We start from the raw sequence: 17,810 nt of genomic DNA, 5'->3' as shown, positions 1-17,810 counted from the left end.
CGTTAGCAAAATATCCTGATTACCCTCTTGAGATCGCATACATCTCTGGAATATAAAATCTTTTGGGTAGCTATCCTAACTGGTCAGACTTCTCGATCGCAAATTATTGAGAGGCTCTCATGCCCTATCTATATCCATCCATCCATCCAAAACTACTTGCACCCGACAAAGCTGAGGTTAAACGCGTTTCTGGTGACGGAGGGTTAATTGATCCGTGTTTACTGATATGGAAAGAATAACTAAATCGGTTACCGGTTGAAGGTATAGTCGGCAAAGCACGGTGCTCACTCCGCCTGGCCGGTAAAAATCTCTCAACTTTAGCGTAGCTGTTGACCATAAAGCTATGCTGATTATGAAACTGCTCATTTACTTCAGAGCATGAGACTGATTCAGGCGTTTGGTTCTTTTTCGCCTGTTCCTGAGGGTTTTGGGCGCGTAAACACAAATTCGTTTCTTAAGAGGTGAATTCCTCTGACACCCCACAGCAGAAGCGTTTTCTTTCATGGGGCTACCAAAAACTCGCAGTCTTCAGCTCGATGCACTGGAGTCAATTTAATTCCGCCGATGAACTGTACGTTTCTAAATCACTACCTGAACAACATAGGGGATTTAAGCCAAGACCAGTGACCGTCCGCACATATTACTTGAGTTTGACATAGGAACTTCGCAGCAGCCGGAAGACCAGGTGGGCCTGATAAGTGATGGTGTATTTGACTATCGAACAGTGTTTCAGTTGGTGGAAGGTTTGATGTGTCTGTACAGTGTTTGACCAACGAGATGGAATAAATCACTTGGTTGCCCAGTTTAGATTGAGGATTTAGTCGTTATTTCAAGCAAGCGCCCTCTTAGAATTCATGTTCAGTGAGCCGCGGAAGAGAGTAGCCGGTCCAGCTTAAGTGACACTACCTTTCGGTCATCTGGCGTAGCACCACTCTGTAGGGTGTTTCTAATGGATACAATCGGTTACAGACAGTACGGCATCGGTGTCCAACAGAATACGTAGTGAAAATGTAGATTATGGGTTCACCTGGAATGGAACATGAGGTCGGCATCAGCCGATCTCCGGAACACATAATGAACTGGCTTTGTAGGGTGACCTTGCTCAATCATCGTTGATTACTTATTATGAACAGGTATCTTCCATTTTTAGAACTAATATTCAATTTTTTCTGACGGACCAATATAGAAGCTGCCAGCCAGTGTGATAATTGTTGAAATCCCTAATATGTATCGCGTCAAACAATCAAACAGGCGCACAAGAAAAGTGCTGAATAATATGATGGGGTTTCGATGAACAGACTATCGGTTCAATGAAAATGACAGCTTGATACTCATCATCTTCGACAAAATAGGCTGCTGCATTGTCCGTAGTGGTTATTTCTCTGGCAGTAGCTGACTTGGTAATCTTGTGCCTACTTGCTCTAAGTGCGGTCTGGACGCTGAAGCCATCAGTCGTGAATGAAGTGGATAAATCTTTGTATGTACGAAGATAGTGTTATATTCTTCTGAAAACGCTTGTGTCAGGCTTGACTACCAATCCGAACATCTTTATATGTTGTCTTGATAAACATGGCGTAGAAAATCATTTTGGGAAATGATACACACGACAACAGCAAACCGTTTTTTTTCATGAAAAAGATCCCTTTTAGAGTTAAACAACTTACCTCTATTGGTTCTGAACCATTTTGTAATTTGCAGCGATCGTGCGTTTAGATTTTGAAATAGTAACAGCCTGTGAACATCTGTTCTGGTACCATCGCACATTAAACGAATACACACACGTGCGAACAATTCGGTCCTACCATGTTAGACGCCAGTCGTTTATGCAAGCAATATGCGTCCACCTCATTGGCATTCGTGTATTCAGATTAAATCTTCTGAGTGGTTCCGCAAGACGTGTTATTTTTAATCTTCATTTGCAAAGGAATTTAAATATAAGTGTTTCTGAACTATTTGAGTAAGACTGCATATACTTTTGCTCATCAGTGGTACAATGACAATGAACTCGTAATTTAATCTCTGTGCGAAAAAACACTTCATACTCTCCAGTGATGGATCGATTGACGTTGTTATTTCGATTCTGCTTCAAGAACAAAAAGAAGCCTTGTGGTCTAGGTTCTGTATAGTGCCTAGGGATGAATGCGTATCATCTACGCTATAGGTCAGAAATGCACACCCGCCAGGTACGCTGGTGTGGGAACAAAAATCCATAGCTCGGACAGTGGTCGGAAACTACCTCAAATCAGCACCTCGATAAATAGCCTAAACCGGGTGACATAAATTGTCTTAAAATATGGTCGTTGTGGACACATCAAATTAGGTCCTCCATTTGCTTCAACTGATCATTCCAACAAAGTTTTAAGGACATTCACCTCATGCACTTTCGCCTTTGACCTGCAAATTCATTTGACTGCGCAGTATGGTCAGGTAGATTGGTTGTACTTGGCATTTATGTAGCCAGCAAAAGACATATTGCACCAAATTTCTTCAACTGAAAGGTACATCTTGCCATAACTTTTTCCAATGCGAATGACATCAAAATGCAGCGTGATATAACTTAGTGCATCCTCCATCCGTAAAGTGCGTCAAAGTAAACTTTGACTTGCATTTTTGAGTGCAGAGTCAAACGCTTGGATGTACGTTTTTACCTAACGGCTCTACTGCGCAGTAACTTGGGTTGAAGCCATCCATGGTAGCCCATAACAGAACTGTTTCGATATCTATACGTGCAATTCAACTTGAATGGCAAAGTCCGACTGGACAGCTAATGAAAAACTGAGGCAAAATGCACTACCAACAAAGATTATGCAGTCCGGCGGCTTCAAATTCACACACCTGTCCGTCAGTTTCGCCTTGTTTTGAGCTAATCGAGTCAGCGTAGATCTCGGAACCTGAAAAAGTGATCCCCAATTTGAAGAACAGTTTTGCTGAAAGTTCACTGTTGGAGTGAGGTGCTGTAACTGGAGACAAGATGGGATCTGAGGCCAACCGGGGATAGTGAGTTGTCATCCCATGAACCTTTGTATTACGCAAGCGAAACCGAACTTAATATCCCCTCTTGGAGCCCCGAACTACATCTCATTTGGAAGAATATCACAGGGATATTAACCACAATTAAGCACATGGAATCTTCAGTTTCAGCAACTCTTACATCTATGTGGACTCCCGGGTGAACCATCTAACTCCTGTTTAAACGTTAAACCCAAAATTATATCAGTAACCCAGCTGTCTGTGGTTGTAAATGTCTTAGTTTTGGTCACTGTCTTATAATAATGCCTGAAGCAATCTGCAGTCTGAAAATAAATTACACAAAGCATTTACTTCACAGATTTCTGTAAATTTTTATTTTTCGTTTCACTATATTTTCAATTCTTCTCTAAATACCCTAATTTATTATGGAAGAAATGTTGATAGCGAAATGGTCAATAACTTTCTATGACAGCGTCTTTCTCTGTACTCTATACACTGCCGAATACCAGCGAAACCTGCTGCTTGTTTATTCATTGTATAAACCTGAAAGTCGGTTGTTTTGAATTTCCAGGATCTTGGCCCAGACATTATCCCTATCTTAATAACCTTCTGTTAAATCGAGCCCGGAACTTCTTGGGTCCGTTAATACAACAGCAGCCTGAAATGTAGCGTTCATCTCTTGGTGAAGCTTTCACAAGCATGCGCTGAAGGTGTGGTAATATCTCCGATGACGGATTTATAACAGTCAACCTAGATGAGAAGATGATTCGGAATAATATATACAAACCATGACGGTCATCAAAAGAGCCAATTCTGATCCGACAGATGTAAGAGAGACGCATTCCTACTTAGATCATTTAATCCCTTTTGACCAGCTTAGCAACGAGAGCTGCAACTGAACCAAAAGCACGGTACGTGAATCGAAGTCTACGATACCAAGCAGTTATTAGTTCATGCATGAATACTTCGCGATTCATATTTCTAAGGGCCGTAAAAGTGATAGTTTTGTTTTGCTGAGCTAAAATTTAAAAAAGAACGAAATTACTTGAAAAAGTAAGCTTTGTCCAATGATGAATTCTCACAGCGCGAAACATCTTTCAACTGTGCGAGCGAATTCATTTCTGACACTCAGTTGCGTAGATGAAACGGCATGCTGTCCGTATGGTTAAAATAATCTCACTGCCACAGGGCCCAGAATCATACACTTTCCTCTTGACATGAATATAAGATTATGAGTGTGCTACATCCAGAGCAGACCATCACAAGGCCTTTGCTGCGTACCATGAAGGTATGCCCCACTATGAAGTGAAACCGCGTCTAAGTACGCTGCTGTTTTCTCTGTAAAGTGCACCGACTCCATCATTGGTTGTGTTTGGTTTCAGGCACCGATTATAACACTTATAGCGATAAAACAGTAGTCTGAGAAAACACAGAACAACCGAACCCATTAGCAAGATGCCATTTACTCTGGTACACGAACGGGCCTTCGAGACCTCTTCTGAATTCCTCTATGGTTCACGGCTGAAACACTGCTGAATTGCATAGTGAACATTCATAACAGCTTCGTTGAGCTCTCATAAATGACGAAGCATTGTAAGTGCAAATGTTGATGCCTGACTGCAGTGTCTTAGTTGGCCAACACATTGTGGAGACAGGTCCCTACTGATAACCAGCCCACTTTGTTTCAGGCCAGATTGTGGAGTACTCAAATCAGGTTTCTTCTCTGATCCAAATACGCTCTCCAGTCTTACGTGGGAATGAAAAGTAATCTCCTGAGATGAGACAGCCGCGAAAAAAACAGTCAAAACAAATTACTGCCTTGACATTGGAAATGGATATTCTATTCCAACAGGCCTCACAACCCGCCATCTGCTGATTGAAAAATTCATTCAAACGTATGCTGCCTAACTACATCTACATTTAGGCCAAATCTGATGCACTTTGTGACGGCTAAACAGCATAGCTTCATCACGACAAAAATCAACAAATTTACCTAGTACTAATTTATGTTTCATAACTAAGTTAACCCATCATTTTCTACCAGTCGTTTCATCGTATATGGTCAGAGGCTCTTTCAGAAGAGATATCGAACATTCCTGAAATTCTCTATGTAGAAGTCCCTAATTCAGCAAATAAAAGGGATCAGTAAATTTAAAGGAATACCTCAAGTTTTACTAAGTAAATATGTCATAGAAGGAGCACAATTAACAGCAGTGCGTGTTGATAAACAGGGTAAAATACACTTTCGACAAATTCAGTTCCGTTTGCCAAATACATTCATTTGTAAACAAATTTGGTTTTGCGATAGACTCACCCGGAACCCAGCTGAATCTCTCGCTTTTGTTGTTTACAATTTATTTTTACGGGAGACTTCATGGAAACTCGCATTTATGAAGAGTCTACAGCAACCTTGTTTGTAGTTTCCTTTGTGAAGGGCAAACTGCACGCCTTTCACTCTAAGAATGGCAGGGTAATAGAAGTGAGAGATGCACCTTGTTGTGGCAAAATGGAGACAAGTAAGGTTGAATGTAATAACCTGCAAACATGGAATTTTTCACTTGGCAACCTCGTGATCAGCGGTTTGGTGGTTGGCCAGCAATCATTCGTGGACCTGTTATGGAACATGGAATCATGTTATATAAAGACGAGACGCGAAGTCGGCCTCATCGAATCAAACGACCTTTGATTTAGATGTGGAGTGGGAAGTGCGAAACAGTCAAACGTACTAATCAGTTTGCTACACTCTAATAATGTTTTTAGTCGGTGACCAAAATGTGTATCGCAACATTAGTCATAAGAGACAGCACTGACAAATCTGAGCTTATTTAGAAGCAAATTGCATATAGAGACATTATGAACGGAAAGGCGTCCAAGTATGACTTAGAAAGCACAGGCTTTCGCCTTCTGCACCGATGTTCTCAGTATATTCAAAGACGCACCAACTGGTTTGGACGCACAAATTCACCCTTCCAATTTTTTGTGATATAGCTCGGATACGGGAGTTTCCTGGTTTATATCTCCTCTGCGAATAGTTTATCATGAATAAGTTTCTTGACTATATAGCGGCATTTCCGGATATCATAGGTTTTTGAGGTCAAGTACTGCATCACAATAAACAAGAAGAAATTAGGAACGCAGAATATCTTGAATTCAAGTCCATATGAACAATCTAAGGTGAGCATAAACCCTGAATGTCAAAATGTTGCTTCCACACACTAATCAGGGAGTCCGAAACGTATTGCGTTTGGTCTTCATCATTTGTTTGTCGGCAGATGACCCAACTATTCGGACCTCAGCAGTCACTATGCTCACTAGTTTTTTGCTTATTGGTTGTCTTGCAGTCAGTACTATCTTCTACGTCCTCCTATTTGCTTTGCCTATCTTTAAAGTTTCTCGCTGCTTTTCATTGTTTTGAAAATTATCACCTGTTGTTTTTCAGGTCACAAATGCAACATTTCCGCACCCCACAGAAAGCAAAAAGTGACTCTGCACGGATGAATGACTCGCATGCCTTCCTCAAAACAGCTGTTCAATAACAGTCTAATCGTTGCTTTAATCATTCCTTTTCTGAGCCCATACCCAATAAGTAACCGACTTATCACTGCACTCTTCCCTTTGTTCAGTTTGTTGTTTATGAAGGCCATCAGCTCAATCCAGTTTAACTTTCTTGTCGTAAAAAAGGAGGTTCGATTTTTCTCAGGTGTTTTTATTCTATCGCATCGGAATGGCGTAGGTTACTGTAGAACAAAAATCCTAATTCAAAGTCCCCATGGCAATTTTTTTGTCATTATTTTCCTTCTAGTTTTTAATGTTTCCGTTACGACATGACCATATTCAGCTGTCTGTCAACGACCGACAGCTGTCTGACCGACTGGCTGACTGATGGACTCAACTAAAGCAATACTAAACGCCGAAGTAATTCCGGTGTCTTACATTTTGAAAGAAATTCCAACGTAAAATGGACCGCCCTTCCTTCTTTCGTCCAGCTTCTAGGCAAAACTTCAATGTGGATAACGTTTCTGTGGAAATTGAATCCGTAATGTGAATACCAGCACACACGCACACTCAGAATGGAGTGAAGCGGTGAAGCGATCGAAAGAGTGAGACTGCACGCAAGGGGAAGTTGTGTAGATATTATGATGATCTATGATCTATGATGATTTATGGGGCTGGTACGTGTTACCTCTAGGAAGGTGCCAAGTAGAACTCACAGAAAACGACGCAGACCATCCTTGTAAGAAAAAGCACAGAAAGGTTACTACAGGCTTTTGACATGGAATCGACTATCACTTACAGAAAAGTACCGAAGCAGTATTAGATATACATAGGACAATGCGTGTTGGTCGTATATTGAGGCTGTGGGTTCTGTCTTGGCTGCCGTAAGCTCAGTTTATCGTTTTTTTTCTAGGAACGTGTGTTACAGACACTAAAGTGGATACCCTTCACATCTCTCTATTGATTTGTTAACAGCTAAGAGACTGATAAGATTGACTGGGTCTATTGGAAAAAAACTTGAAAACACGAGGCTATCATTATTCCAATGGAAAGTGTATTCTAAAACTAATCAAGCGACTTTTTGAGGCACGTACAAAGCTCAATAGGGTGTGTTTGAAAAGGATGGATTTATTCCATGACCTTTGACGAATCGGACTGTAGGTTCATCAGTATGAGCAAAACCAAAGTCTTCGAACTCTTCTGAACCTTTTTTGTACTACATTTTCCATCTACATAAGTCGGCAGAATTTCTTACCCAGGGAAACCCATGCAAAGATCTCATGAATACTAAATCTATAAATCAACTAATTGAGATTAGTGGGGTCTAGAGCGTTGAACGAGTCTTTCATCCATTAATCTTCGTGATGAAATTCACTCCCCAACTAATGTAAGTTGAGCGAAGTGGTACCTCTAAGATGCTAGATTGATCGTTTTATCTCTTCCCTGTCAGATCATCACCAAACCGTAAACTCCTGGAATTTACTACAAAACGTCGTATCCAAGCCTGTTCTCTTCATTCAAAATTACTAACTTATTTCATTCGAAGACATACTAATGGACTAACAGTTCCGGTGTGCAGTGCGAACAGTTCTACTTGAACGATACTCGTCAATATGTTGCCATCAAATCGCCCTCAAAATTACAAGTTAGAACGAATCGCGTATGTATACGCTTTCGATCGGACAGTTGCATGTGACGAGCGTTTTGTGACGTCCTCCTACCTTCGGTTAAAATCACATGTCAGTCGATTCTCTGCTTGCAATTTTACTCGCCATGTTTTTGGCTCTAATGAAGGTCATCCAACGCCGGAGTCTCTCCGATCCTCCATGCACTCTGGAGTTTCGTGTCTGTGTATTCCAGGTAGCCTCAAATTTCGCTGTCGTGGGCACGCAGGCGTTTTGAAGCCTGACATTAAGGTTTCGGTAATACCTGCCGTGCGGCTGCGGTTGACAGGCACGCGCATCGAGTAACCCACATTATGGCTGACGCCCCCTCAGGTGTCATTCTCACAACCTAACTATGGTTTATTCCACGACCTTATTTGCATAAACGTTTCGTCAAAATAATGAGAAAGGTGAGAAGTAGCATCCTAGTACTTAAGTACAGTCATATTACGTACTATTAGTCAGTGGGCATCTTGATCACTAACTATACGTTCACACGCTTATCCCCATGCAGAAAAGTTGAGAGCTGGAATCCATCGTGGCCCCTTGCTAACGTCGTCAACTTGATAAGCCTGCACCTCCGGCATTGAATTCAAAGTAAACGAGTCCGACCAGAATCACTGGGTCTAAATAGCTTGAAGGTTTTAGAAAGAAAAAGAAAGAGCCGTCACTCGACCGTTTCCGTAAAATCCATCCAACCGAACGAACAGTCGAAATCTTTCTGCGGAATACACAATCCAGTCTCTACCCCTTGAACGCCGGAAAGAAAGTATCCCTATTTTAATTCTTTTCTCGTATTTTCATGTTATACAAGGCGATTCTTCATTTTGCAATATTGGTTCTGCGCCTATACCAACTTCCTTGCGTTTGACCTGAACACAAACCGTTCTTTGACCTTGTCATCGGACGTGTTGTTTAAGTTTCGCTATCTTGTAAGCGCGCGGCTTTGAGTTGGTGTGGACTTTATGATCCGTTAGGAAATAGCAGTTCCAAGAACGGTTCATAGAAACATGCGTAATCCCACCATTTGGGGTTTGTGAAGTTACGCTATTTTACTATTATATTTATGGTACTGCATTTGAAGATTTAGTTTTTGGGGTTTTTTTGCACGTAACTCAACGTGGCCCAACAGATTGGTAACAGCGATCTACAGTCCCGGACGTCCACCTGAATTAGAATTTTGGAACTTTGGAACCCATGTTACCGGGACAAGAAGCGGCAAGTTACTCGAAACTTTGTGAAACCCAGAAGTTCCTAACTTTACGAACGATAATTCCGACAGCACTGTTCACCATGACATTTGCGTTTCTCAGCCCCCTTTATTATGTCGACCGCCGCATTACAAACCACAGCGTCCTGTAACTTATCAAAACACCAAAGGCCCCCAAATCATTTTCGCTTGCCGTTATCTTACACTAAGTCATTCCTACAACTGTCGCACAGTTTTTGAGCAGAGTCGCAAGGGGTAATTGATAGACGGTATTTGTACCTCCTTAAATAAAACTAATATCGAGTGTTTCCAGCAGTCAGTTGGGCCATTTCGACTGATGCACAAAGCCTCAAGTCAAATAGTTCAGAAGGCTTATCAACAAACGCGGCTTTGTTTACGCTATAACAAACTTCAAATCGTTGTGCTAAACTAACCCCTATACACCGGTTAGGAACTGCCGATTCCGAGTGATCTCTTGTAAAAACGGGAAGGCAGGAAACAACATGCTCATCCAAAGCTAACACTGACTCGAGACAAAGTGACCGCAAAACAGCGAAGTACACGCGGTTGACGATGACATGTTAAAGCAAGATAGGGGGCACAGGCTCGAAAAGGATACGGCAGAAGGAAGAATCGCGTTGTTGGCAACAAAACCGTGAGAAAAGTAACTAACCGCAGCCGCTTATCCGACATCTCGCGTGTTGTCTGTCATTGGGATGTGAATTTACCTTACTAACTTCATCAACTCTCCTAATATAGTCTAGTTTTGGGAATGGATGTCTATATCTGTTAGCACAGCCACTCATGAAACAGCACAGCGCTCCCGCCTTTTGTAGAGCTGTGTGCGTAAAACATCAGGCGTTTTTCCTTCATATATATATTAGTGTTTGTAAAGGATAGTATGCACGTGGCAGCCAATCTACGACAAACTTTTCCGCGCAGTAGAGCTCAGGGCCTTATTAGTCATGTCAATTCAAGCTTAAGGTTGAAATTCGCCCGAAAATTTGTGTGCAAAGATTGATTAAAGCGAACCTCGATAAGAGTAACAGAATATGTATTTTTGGTTTGAGTCTATGCGCAGAAAGTGTCACACTACAACGAAGAGGTTCCCTTCAAACTCCCCGGCTTTGGAGAAAATTGCTTCTGGCGGATACTGATAGATGGACATACGCGTTTTCCTTTATTGCCGCTGTACCTGGTCGAGTTGCCGAATAGTGCGCAAAACATGTACCAGCGGGGAAAAATTCGCCTCAGGGACGCGATGAGTTGAGCAGACACGCTTCATGAGTTTCGGTGCTGAAGTGGTATTCCAAGGCTGGGGCTGCCTGACGGTGACCGATAATCGATGAACTGGTGGAAGCCTGATGGGCCAAGAAAAGCACAGTTCAACAATAAGTTGTGCCGGAAAGTCAGCTGCTTTTGAAGGTGGTGCTTTTAAGTTTGCTTTCTCAGACGAAGTGAGTTCCACATACACTGAAGCTACTGCCAGGGTATTTGTAACGAGCATCCGACGGAAACCAGTTGGTTGCTAATTGAAGGACCACAAGGCCCTTTCAACACCGCAAATCCATGACCTCGATCGTGACATGTGACAAGACGTCAACTTGAATCCGTCGCAAAAGGCGACGTTAAAAGATTCAGTAGCTTCTGCCTATCGATACTGACGGCTGAAGAAAAGATTATGAGAAAATCCTCACCGATGTTGGTGGCTTGGACGTCGGTGGCAGTGAGGCTCCAGGGCATGGACAATGTTGGCAAAAATCAAACGTCAGTCATTTATGAATGAAAGGACCCATACTTGTGTCGTTTGCTGCCCATAACGTTATCCACGCCACTCACCAGAAGTAAACGGAAATTGCTTGCGTTTAAACTACGGGGGTTTTGAAGTTGCAAATTTCAGGGGGGGGCGGTTCTCATCTGGTTGCTTGTAGCTTTGTGTCTAAGTGAGTGAACTTTCAAGGACTCCGACCGACACAGATTAGCATGTGACCACCAGCTTACGAGACAGAGCGCGAAATCAAGTAGCAGCCTACTTCAGCTTTCCATGTTGCTTGTCAACTGAATCATATCACCTATAGAATATCCCGCGTAAATGTCAGCAAGGTGAGTCGTCGGATAACGTGTGTAGGCGTTACCATCATCGGATGTAACAAGTGGTATCAGTTAGTCCACTGAATTTCAATAAAACACAGTTTCCGGGAAGCTCTCCTTACGTTCAATATGACGACAGAACATAATTTACCGCCTCGCGTGGTGTTGACGACAGTGTGCACCTGTGTTTATGCTCTCCATTCTTTGATACGTGCAAACAGTTCGGATATGTACATTTGATTTGCCAACAGACTCGTGAGGTGTCTTTTCCACCGGAAAAAGTGACGTCGCTAGCCTTGATTAAAACATAAGGCGCAACAGCATTGCCAGAATGAGGGCCGACCAGTGTCTTCCATCAGAATAACTATACAAGTTTTCACCTGCCTCAGCTATTCATCGTGACTGCTGGGCCAGTGCCTATGTGCGACGCTAATTGAGGCCTCAACTGTGCATGGCAGCCCAATGTAACGGCCTAGTACAGCCCTTCCCCACAACAACCGTATGCAATTTTGCTTACACTGTCTACTTACCGTAATTGCTGGGCCCTTGTATAAGGGCCACGCTGGTTGAGGCCTTTACCATAATATTAATAATAATAATAATGTTTATTTCCAACTAATGGGTGACAGTTCGTCGGTGAGTCTGAACAAAGCACGACTGGGGGGTGTGCGGGTACTGGGGATTGTGAAAAAAGCGGCAGTCATAAAAAGTGTACATCATTCAAAGTAGACTTGGTCGCAGGCTCTCGAAGAGTTTTCAGCAGCCTTGTGAGTAGTTTCGTTTATGAAAATAGACTTGATCACGCCTAAACCGGAAAATAAAACACAGTTACGTGGAGTTTATCTTATTTTGGGGGGTGTATCAAGCTGAGGCAAGATCATATTGTTGGGATTTGGAGGTTGCGGTCAATAACAGCATTTGGGAGGGCGAAAAAGCATCCTGCATGTCACATGATAACAAAATTTTAAATTGCGAAAAATGAGGAGTCAGAACAACGAACCTGGGGTGGTGACACGGTTGACACGATCTGGTCGGTCGGGTTGACTTAAGTCTATAACCAATGATGAGGGCCTTTCGGCACGGGACTGTTTGGCCTGTGGTCGGGGGCACAAAAAGCACGAGTAGGGATGATGAAGTAGGGCAATCAGTAACACAGATAAATGGTGGCAGGAATCTCATAGTCACTCGTACAGTGAAACTGTAAAGACTCACTGGTGTCCACGGTGGAGCGGAGTCCGGTTTCAACGTTATGTGGGAGAGTGGATTGATGCCAGCTAAAAAAGACAGTAGGCGAACTGTACAGAGAAAGGCTGACTTTATGAATAGCATGAAATGAACGTCAACGAGGTGTTTACATACGAACGAAGAGTTTTCAGCAACCTTGTCGGTAGTTTCCCTCACGAAAATGTTCAGCAGTTCAGAATGAACGTGCCCGGAGGTGGCTGAGGCCAACGGTAGAATTTGTTCTCAGTTGCAGGTAAAAGGGCCAGTGAGTGAAAGGGCATTGTCAGAGTAGGAACTGAATAGCTTCAGGTGTGCTGATAAACTGGGTATGGCAGCGGCGTGCCGTCACTGCACTGATATACTTCAATTTCTGGGCAACCCCGTGTTGGACCTCATGTTTGAGGTGTGTGGGTTGGCATGTGCAGTTCTGTGAGCGGTGGGATCTTTCAAGTTACCTCAGGGAATCTGCGGATGAAGAACGATGCAGGCATTTTAGTTCGTTGGGAGCCCTTTGTGTTTAAAGTTCAGATCAGGCGGAGCAGATAACCGCCGAAAATGGCATCTTGAAAAGGTGCAGTCGAATTCCGAAGCTTGGAAAAAGAGGGAATTGGGCGAGATCAGTAGGGATAAAGTCAAAAACAGATAAAAACTGAAGCTTTACCACAATTATGATGGCGACGACGAGAAATTCAATGATAAAGGTCAGGGGTAAATGTGTACTCAGTAGTCAGGCGACCAACGACAGTCTAAGCTTACCAGTTTGGCATGGAGAATCAAGCACGAGTACTTGCGAAAGCATGATTTCCGAGGGGGTTGACTAGGTTACCTGGGGTTATCCCCCAAGTCCGACAGTACCGTAATCTAGGAGAGAAGGCGAACGTAAGAGTAATGATCACCAGTCCCACTGAGCATCACTATCATCTTCAATAAATGGGTGATTCATGGTGAAAAATCCTTTAGGCGCCAGGTTTGTATGCCAGTAGTGGCAGGCTTAGGAACCCAATTGCGCATATTTTTTTCGTGTATCCACTCCTGAGAGCAGTGTGCGTTAGTTAGGCTGACGCGGTGGTCTTTGGTGCAGTACAACTGCAGTTATGACGTAGACAGCTACAGCTTTGAATGCCGACGTAAGCCATGGGAATCGTCGAGTAGTTTCAGGTTAGCCGATGTTTTTGATGAATTGCTTTGGACAGACGAAAGGTCAGTTTTTACCGTTTGTTGTCTATGGCATCGCCAGCTACGTGGTGCAACCCGGCACCAAAAATTTGCGATGTCTTATTGCCCAGGGACAACTATCCATCAGATCACATCCATGTCACACGGATCGTCGAACGACCTTGAGTCTTCTTACTATGTCCCCTAAATGCGCTGTCCACGCCTTCTGCATTTGTCCTACCTGAAAGACTTCTCTGGTTACCACTCAGCCCAGAACTTCCACCGTTTCCCTTCGTACTGCGTCTCTTATTCGACACCTCACCGCGGTGAACTGAAAGGGTTCACAGATGATAACCCTCACTTAAACTGCATGCCCTGACGCCAAACCCAGTCTCCACCAGATGCTGAGCCTCAAATTCTGAATTTGGCAATGAAGGGCAGAGAAACCTAAAACGGAAACCACTTTCGTCGAGCGCCAACGTCACTGTCTTAAGCTTGCCCTGGTGGTGGCGCGTATACCGGGCCAACTTCCTGTGAATCCAAAACATCATTCTCAAAGCAACTCAGTTAGTATAGGCTGTATGACGCCTACGACACAAGTCGTTTTCCAAAACCTCTATGCTTTTGCTTAGGATGTGACTGAGTCGTTCCGCGGTTCAGACACGCAGCACTACCAGGTATTTCAGTTCCTCTGCAATTCGCTGTCAATGCATGTTCCGAAATAAATGAGTTGCTCACAGTTGAGCTAATGCACGTGCCCCGTGTTCGTCTATGCCCACACCCGTTCACATCAACCGCATGCCAAATATCATTACCCGAAAATCGATTGCCGTTTCTGAAATCGGTCGGTGTCACCTCACTGTATTAGTTATATACTCTGACCAGTGTTGGCAGTCTGCTAATTTGGGTCACGTTCTTACTCATAATATAATTCCTTCTATGAGGCTTCTTTGACACTTTCCAACTTTAAGACCCCAATGTGGACAGAGCCGCGTTTCGCCTCGTTTTAGTTGCAAGGTCGATCCCCGCCGCGCCCTGATTGAATTTAGAATGCTCTCAATCAAAGCTGGTCTTCCTTGGCCAATGCTATCAACCATGGTAACCCAAAATGACTAACCCAGGATGTTCATGCACAGTGCTGTCCACTGACCCAAGAATGACGTCGCAATGACCGTACCTCAATTGCCGTACCCAGCCTGATGGCCCACCCGTGGTTCACTCTGTCCCCGCCACTTCACATTCGATCATGTTGTGTGCGTCCATAAGACCGTCCCATCTATTAAATGTGTCGAGACTCCAAAACGCTGACAACCCTATGGTAGCGACCGCTCTTTCTGTCTACAAGCCCACCATTTCAATCTTTGGGACCATCGGAGTCTCAGTACGCCGGTGAAAATGAGACCTCACCATGCACACAGTACGGCGTTTACTGATCACAAAAGACGATCTTACTGGAAGCGATGAATTCCTTGGCCTTGTCGACAGGAAGCCTGCTGCAACGATAGCAGGCCTTTTCTCATACGGCTAGCAATTGGCTGCCTAACTTGAGATTTCTAGGACAAGGGGGGCACAAGTATTGTTTACGCGGTCTTCAGTAAATCTCCAAAGCCAATCTAGCAGAAAATGTTGAGGAGCCATCCTTCTTACAAAGTGACCCCACTGTCTACACAAAGACATGCCGCGCCGTGGTGGCAAGAATCACACGCTCAACGTAGACCATGAGCACGCTTAAACAAGTTTCACACAAAATGTAACTATCTGAGGGATTTAAAGGGTTCAAAAATATCCCTCCAAGTGATGAAACTTAATGTAGAGGGTTCCTCCTCTGAAACTACGGTTTCGGGAATGTTTGGGATGCGAGTCTAAGGATGAGTACCTTCAGCGGATCAGAAGGGAGGCTTTTAAAGGGTCCATCAGGAGTAACGCCAAGTTGCTACCGGTGCCGATGGGAAATCGCATTCCGATTACCCGATTCGCAACGCAGTATATGTGACTAGGTGATGGGCCAGAGGCAGCTGCCACGAATAATGACGTGGCAGTATTGACGTTCCTGGTTGAGAGGAGACACACGAAGGTGTACAACATAAGGCCTTGTCCTTGAACATAATATGGTAAAGGCACAAGTATCTATGATCTGCTGATTGAGAACGAGGTCTACGGGCAAAAGCTCAGGACCTATGTGATACCGTAGCCTGTTTCAATGTGGTAACCACCCTGTTAACAGTGGCTACGGGTTAGTTTATTCGCGTTTCCATTCGACTGAGATGTACTAGAACTAGGATATCTTTGGATTGGCTGTATTCTTGTGAGGTCGAAGCAGTCAAAAGTGTTCATGAGTTTCGTCTGCTGTCTCGGCGAATGATAGAAGCAGGACCTTAGAATGAGCGGCTATTATATAACGTGCAATCAAAGGAGGACATCGCAAACACAGTCGCTTTAAATTCTAATCGTTTGACGGCTTGCCGGAAACCAGAATTTGTATGTGTCGCAGAAAGCTTGATGGCGTGCCATCGCCCAGTTCGAATCCTGAAAGCAACTTCTGGAAATTGACTTTATCAGTGAATGCTGTCCGTTTAATTTTTGCCGCCTTGAGTGTTTTGTATAGATTCAACACTTGTATGCGATCAACGGCGTCGCTGATCGCCGCGGCAACCTTACTAGGAAGCTTAGAAACCACGCATGATAATATAGTCTGTTGTGAGGCCATACGAAGAAAAGCATTCTGATGGTGTGAACCTAACTCTAGGGTTATTAGCGCCAAAAGTTAGGAGTTTGACGCAAATCTAATTATCACGCAAGTCACCCATGAGTTTCTGCTCCCTAGAAATGACTGAACCAGTGTGATACTAGACTAAGTGAGTGCGTGCAAAAGCGATGGGAGTTCTGTGGTACCAGAGAAGTAGAAAGAACGCAAAAGCATATGGAGCCGAAGGAGCAGGGTTTCGCGTGCATACTTCATTGAAACAAACGAACAATTATGTTAAAAGTACTGATAGGGGGATGATAATGAGCAGGGAAAACAGCAGCTTGTAAACGCCACAGGTCTGTTCCTTGCGCGCAAACTCAATGAAGTCACTTAAACCGGCGCTGGAGACGCTTGAGACTACAGGACACTCAGTTGCTACGTCATGCTCAAAGCGGGACCAGCCCAATTGTTTCCAACTCTACATTCTGTATTTAGTGAGTCTAACGACCTCCAAAGGAAGACCCAACTCTCCTACTGGCTCGGTATTCATAAACCCTTAACTACATTAAACTGACCTTCAGTCATTCAGGGTCTCACACCACCGCTGCTGAGGTTGGTGGTGTTCTTTTTCGAATCCGGGTTACCTTTTCCGCTAACAATAACATGCCAAGTAATGATTTCAAAAAACTTAGCAGACGTTGCCAGGCGCATTGATGAGGCATTCGCTCTGGTAGATCTTAAATAAACTGAAGGCAACCATGTAGGTTGTGCGTCCTGGACAAAGGCCCCCTCTGCTGGTTGCTGTTTCAAAGGAAAAACCAGTGGAATGTATTGTTGAGGCTTATTCCTGTGGACAACGCCATTTCGGAGAGAATAAAGTAATTACGTCCCTGTCATATACATATTTGCAGGTACAGAGTCTGTTAGAGAAGAGCACGTCGGTTAAGGTATATGCGAGCACAACTTGTTAGTTACGGTAGATCACATCCTTGTGCCCGGAAATCAAGTGGCACTTCATTGGGCGTATTCAGTCCAACAAAATACGGCAGCTTGCAAGTACGATCCTTAATGACACTGACTTACTCGAGGTGTTCCTAACCTTCATATGATTCAAACGATTGATTCTGCTAAACATGCGTTGGCTTTGGATGTGGCATGGCAATCCATATGTTCGAATCCTCTCTCAGTCATGTTGCAGGTCAATACAAGTGGCGAGGAGCGTGAGTGCCACACCCCTAATACGTTACTCTTCAGAGAAGAGCGGTGTTGAGCCATCTCAGCTGCTGGAACTCTACAAAACGGTAAATGCCACATG

The 17,810-nt window shown here is 43.8% G+C and overlaps 2 protein-coding genes across 2 annotated transcripts in view; both read left to right on the top strand.

Moving 5' to 3' along the window:
• T265_10799 (hypothetical protein) overlaps positions 1 to 6,650 on the top strand; it is a gene marked incomplete at both ends in the record, with an annotated part of 55,434 nt that extends 48,784 nt beyond the window's left edge. The window contains one exon of the mRNA XM_009177271.1: positions 6,410 to 6,650. Coding sequence (XP_009175535.1) covers positions 6,410 to 6,454 — 45 coding nt within the window. The remainder of the gene's footprint in view (positions 1 to 6,409) is intronic.
• Positions 6,651 to 6,928: 278 nt separating this feature from the next.
• T265_10798 (hypothetical protein) overlaps positions 6,929 to 17,810 on the top strand; it is a gene marked incomplete at both ends in the record, with an annotated part of 29,354 nt that continues 18,472 nt past the window's right edge. Inside the window, one exon of the mRNA XM_009177270.1 lies at positions 6,929 to 7,011. The remainder of the gene's footprint in view (positions 7,012 to 17,810) is intronic.

Source organism: Opisthorchis viverrini, assembly GCF_000715545.1.
Source record: "Opisthorchis viverrini unplaced genomic scaffold opera_v5_408, whole genome shotgun sequence".
Lineage (NCBI taxonomy): Eukaryota > Metazoa > Platyhelminthes > Trematoda > Opisthorchiida > Opisthorchiidae > Opisthorchis > Opisthorchis viverrini.
Note: the sequence above shows the minus strand (reverse complement) of the source record. Positions and strands in the feature narration are given on the sequence as shown.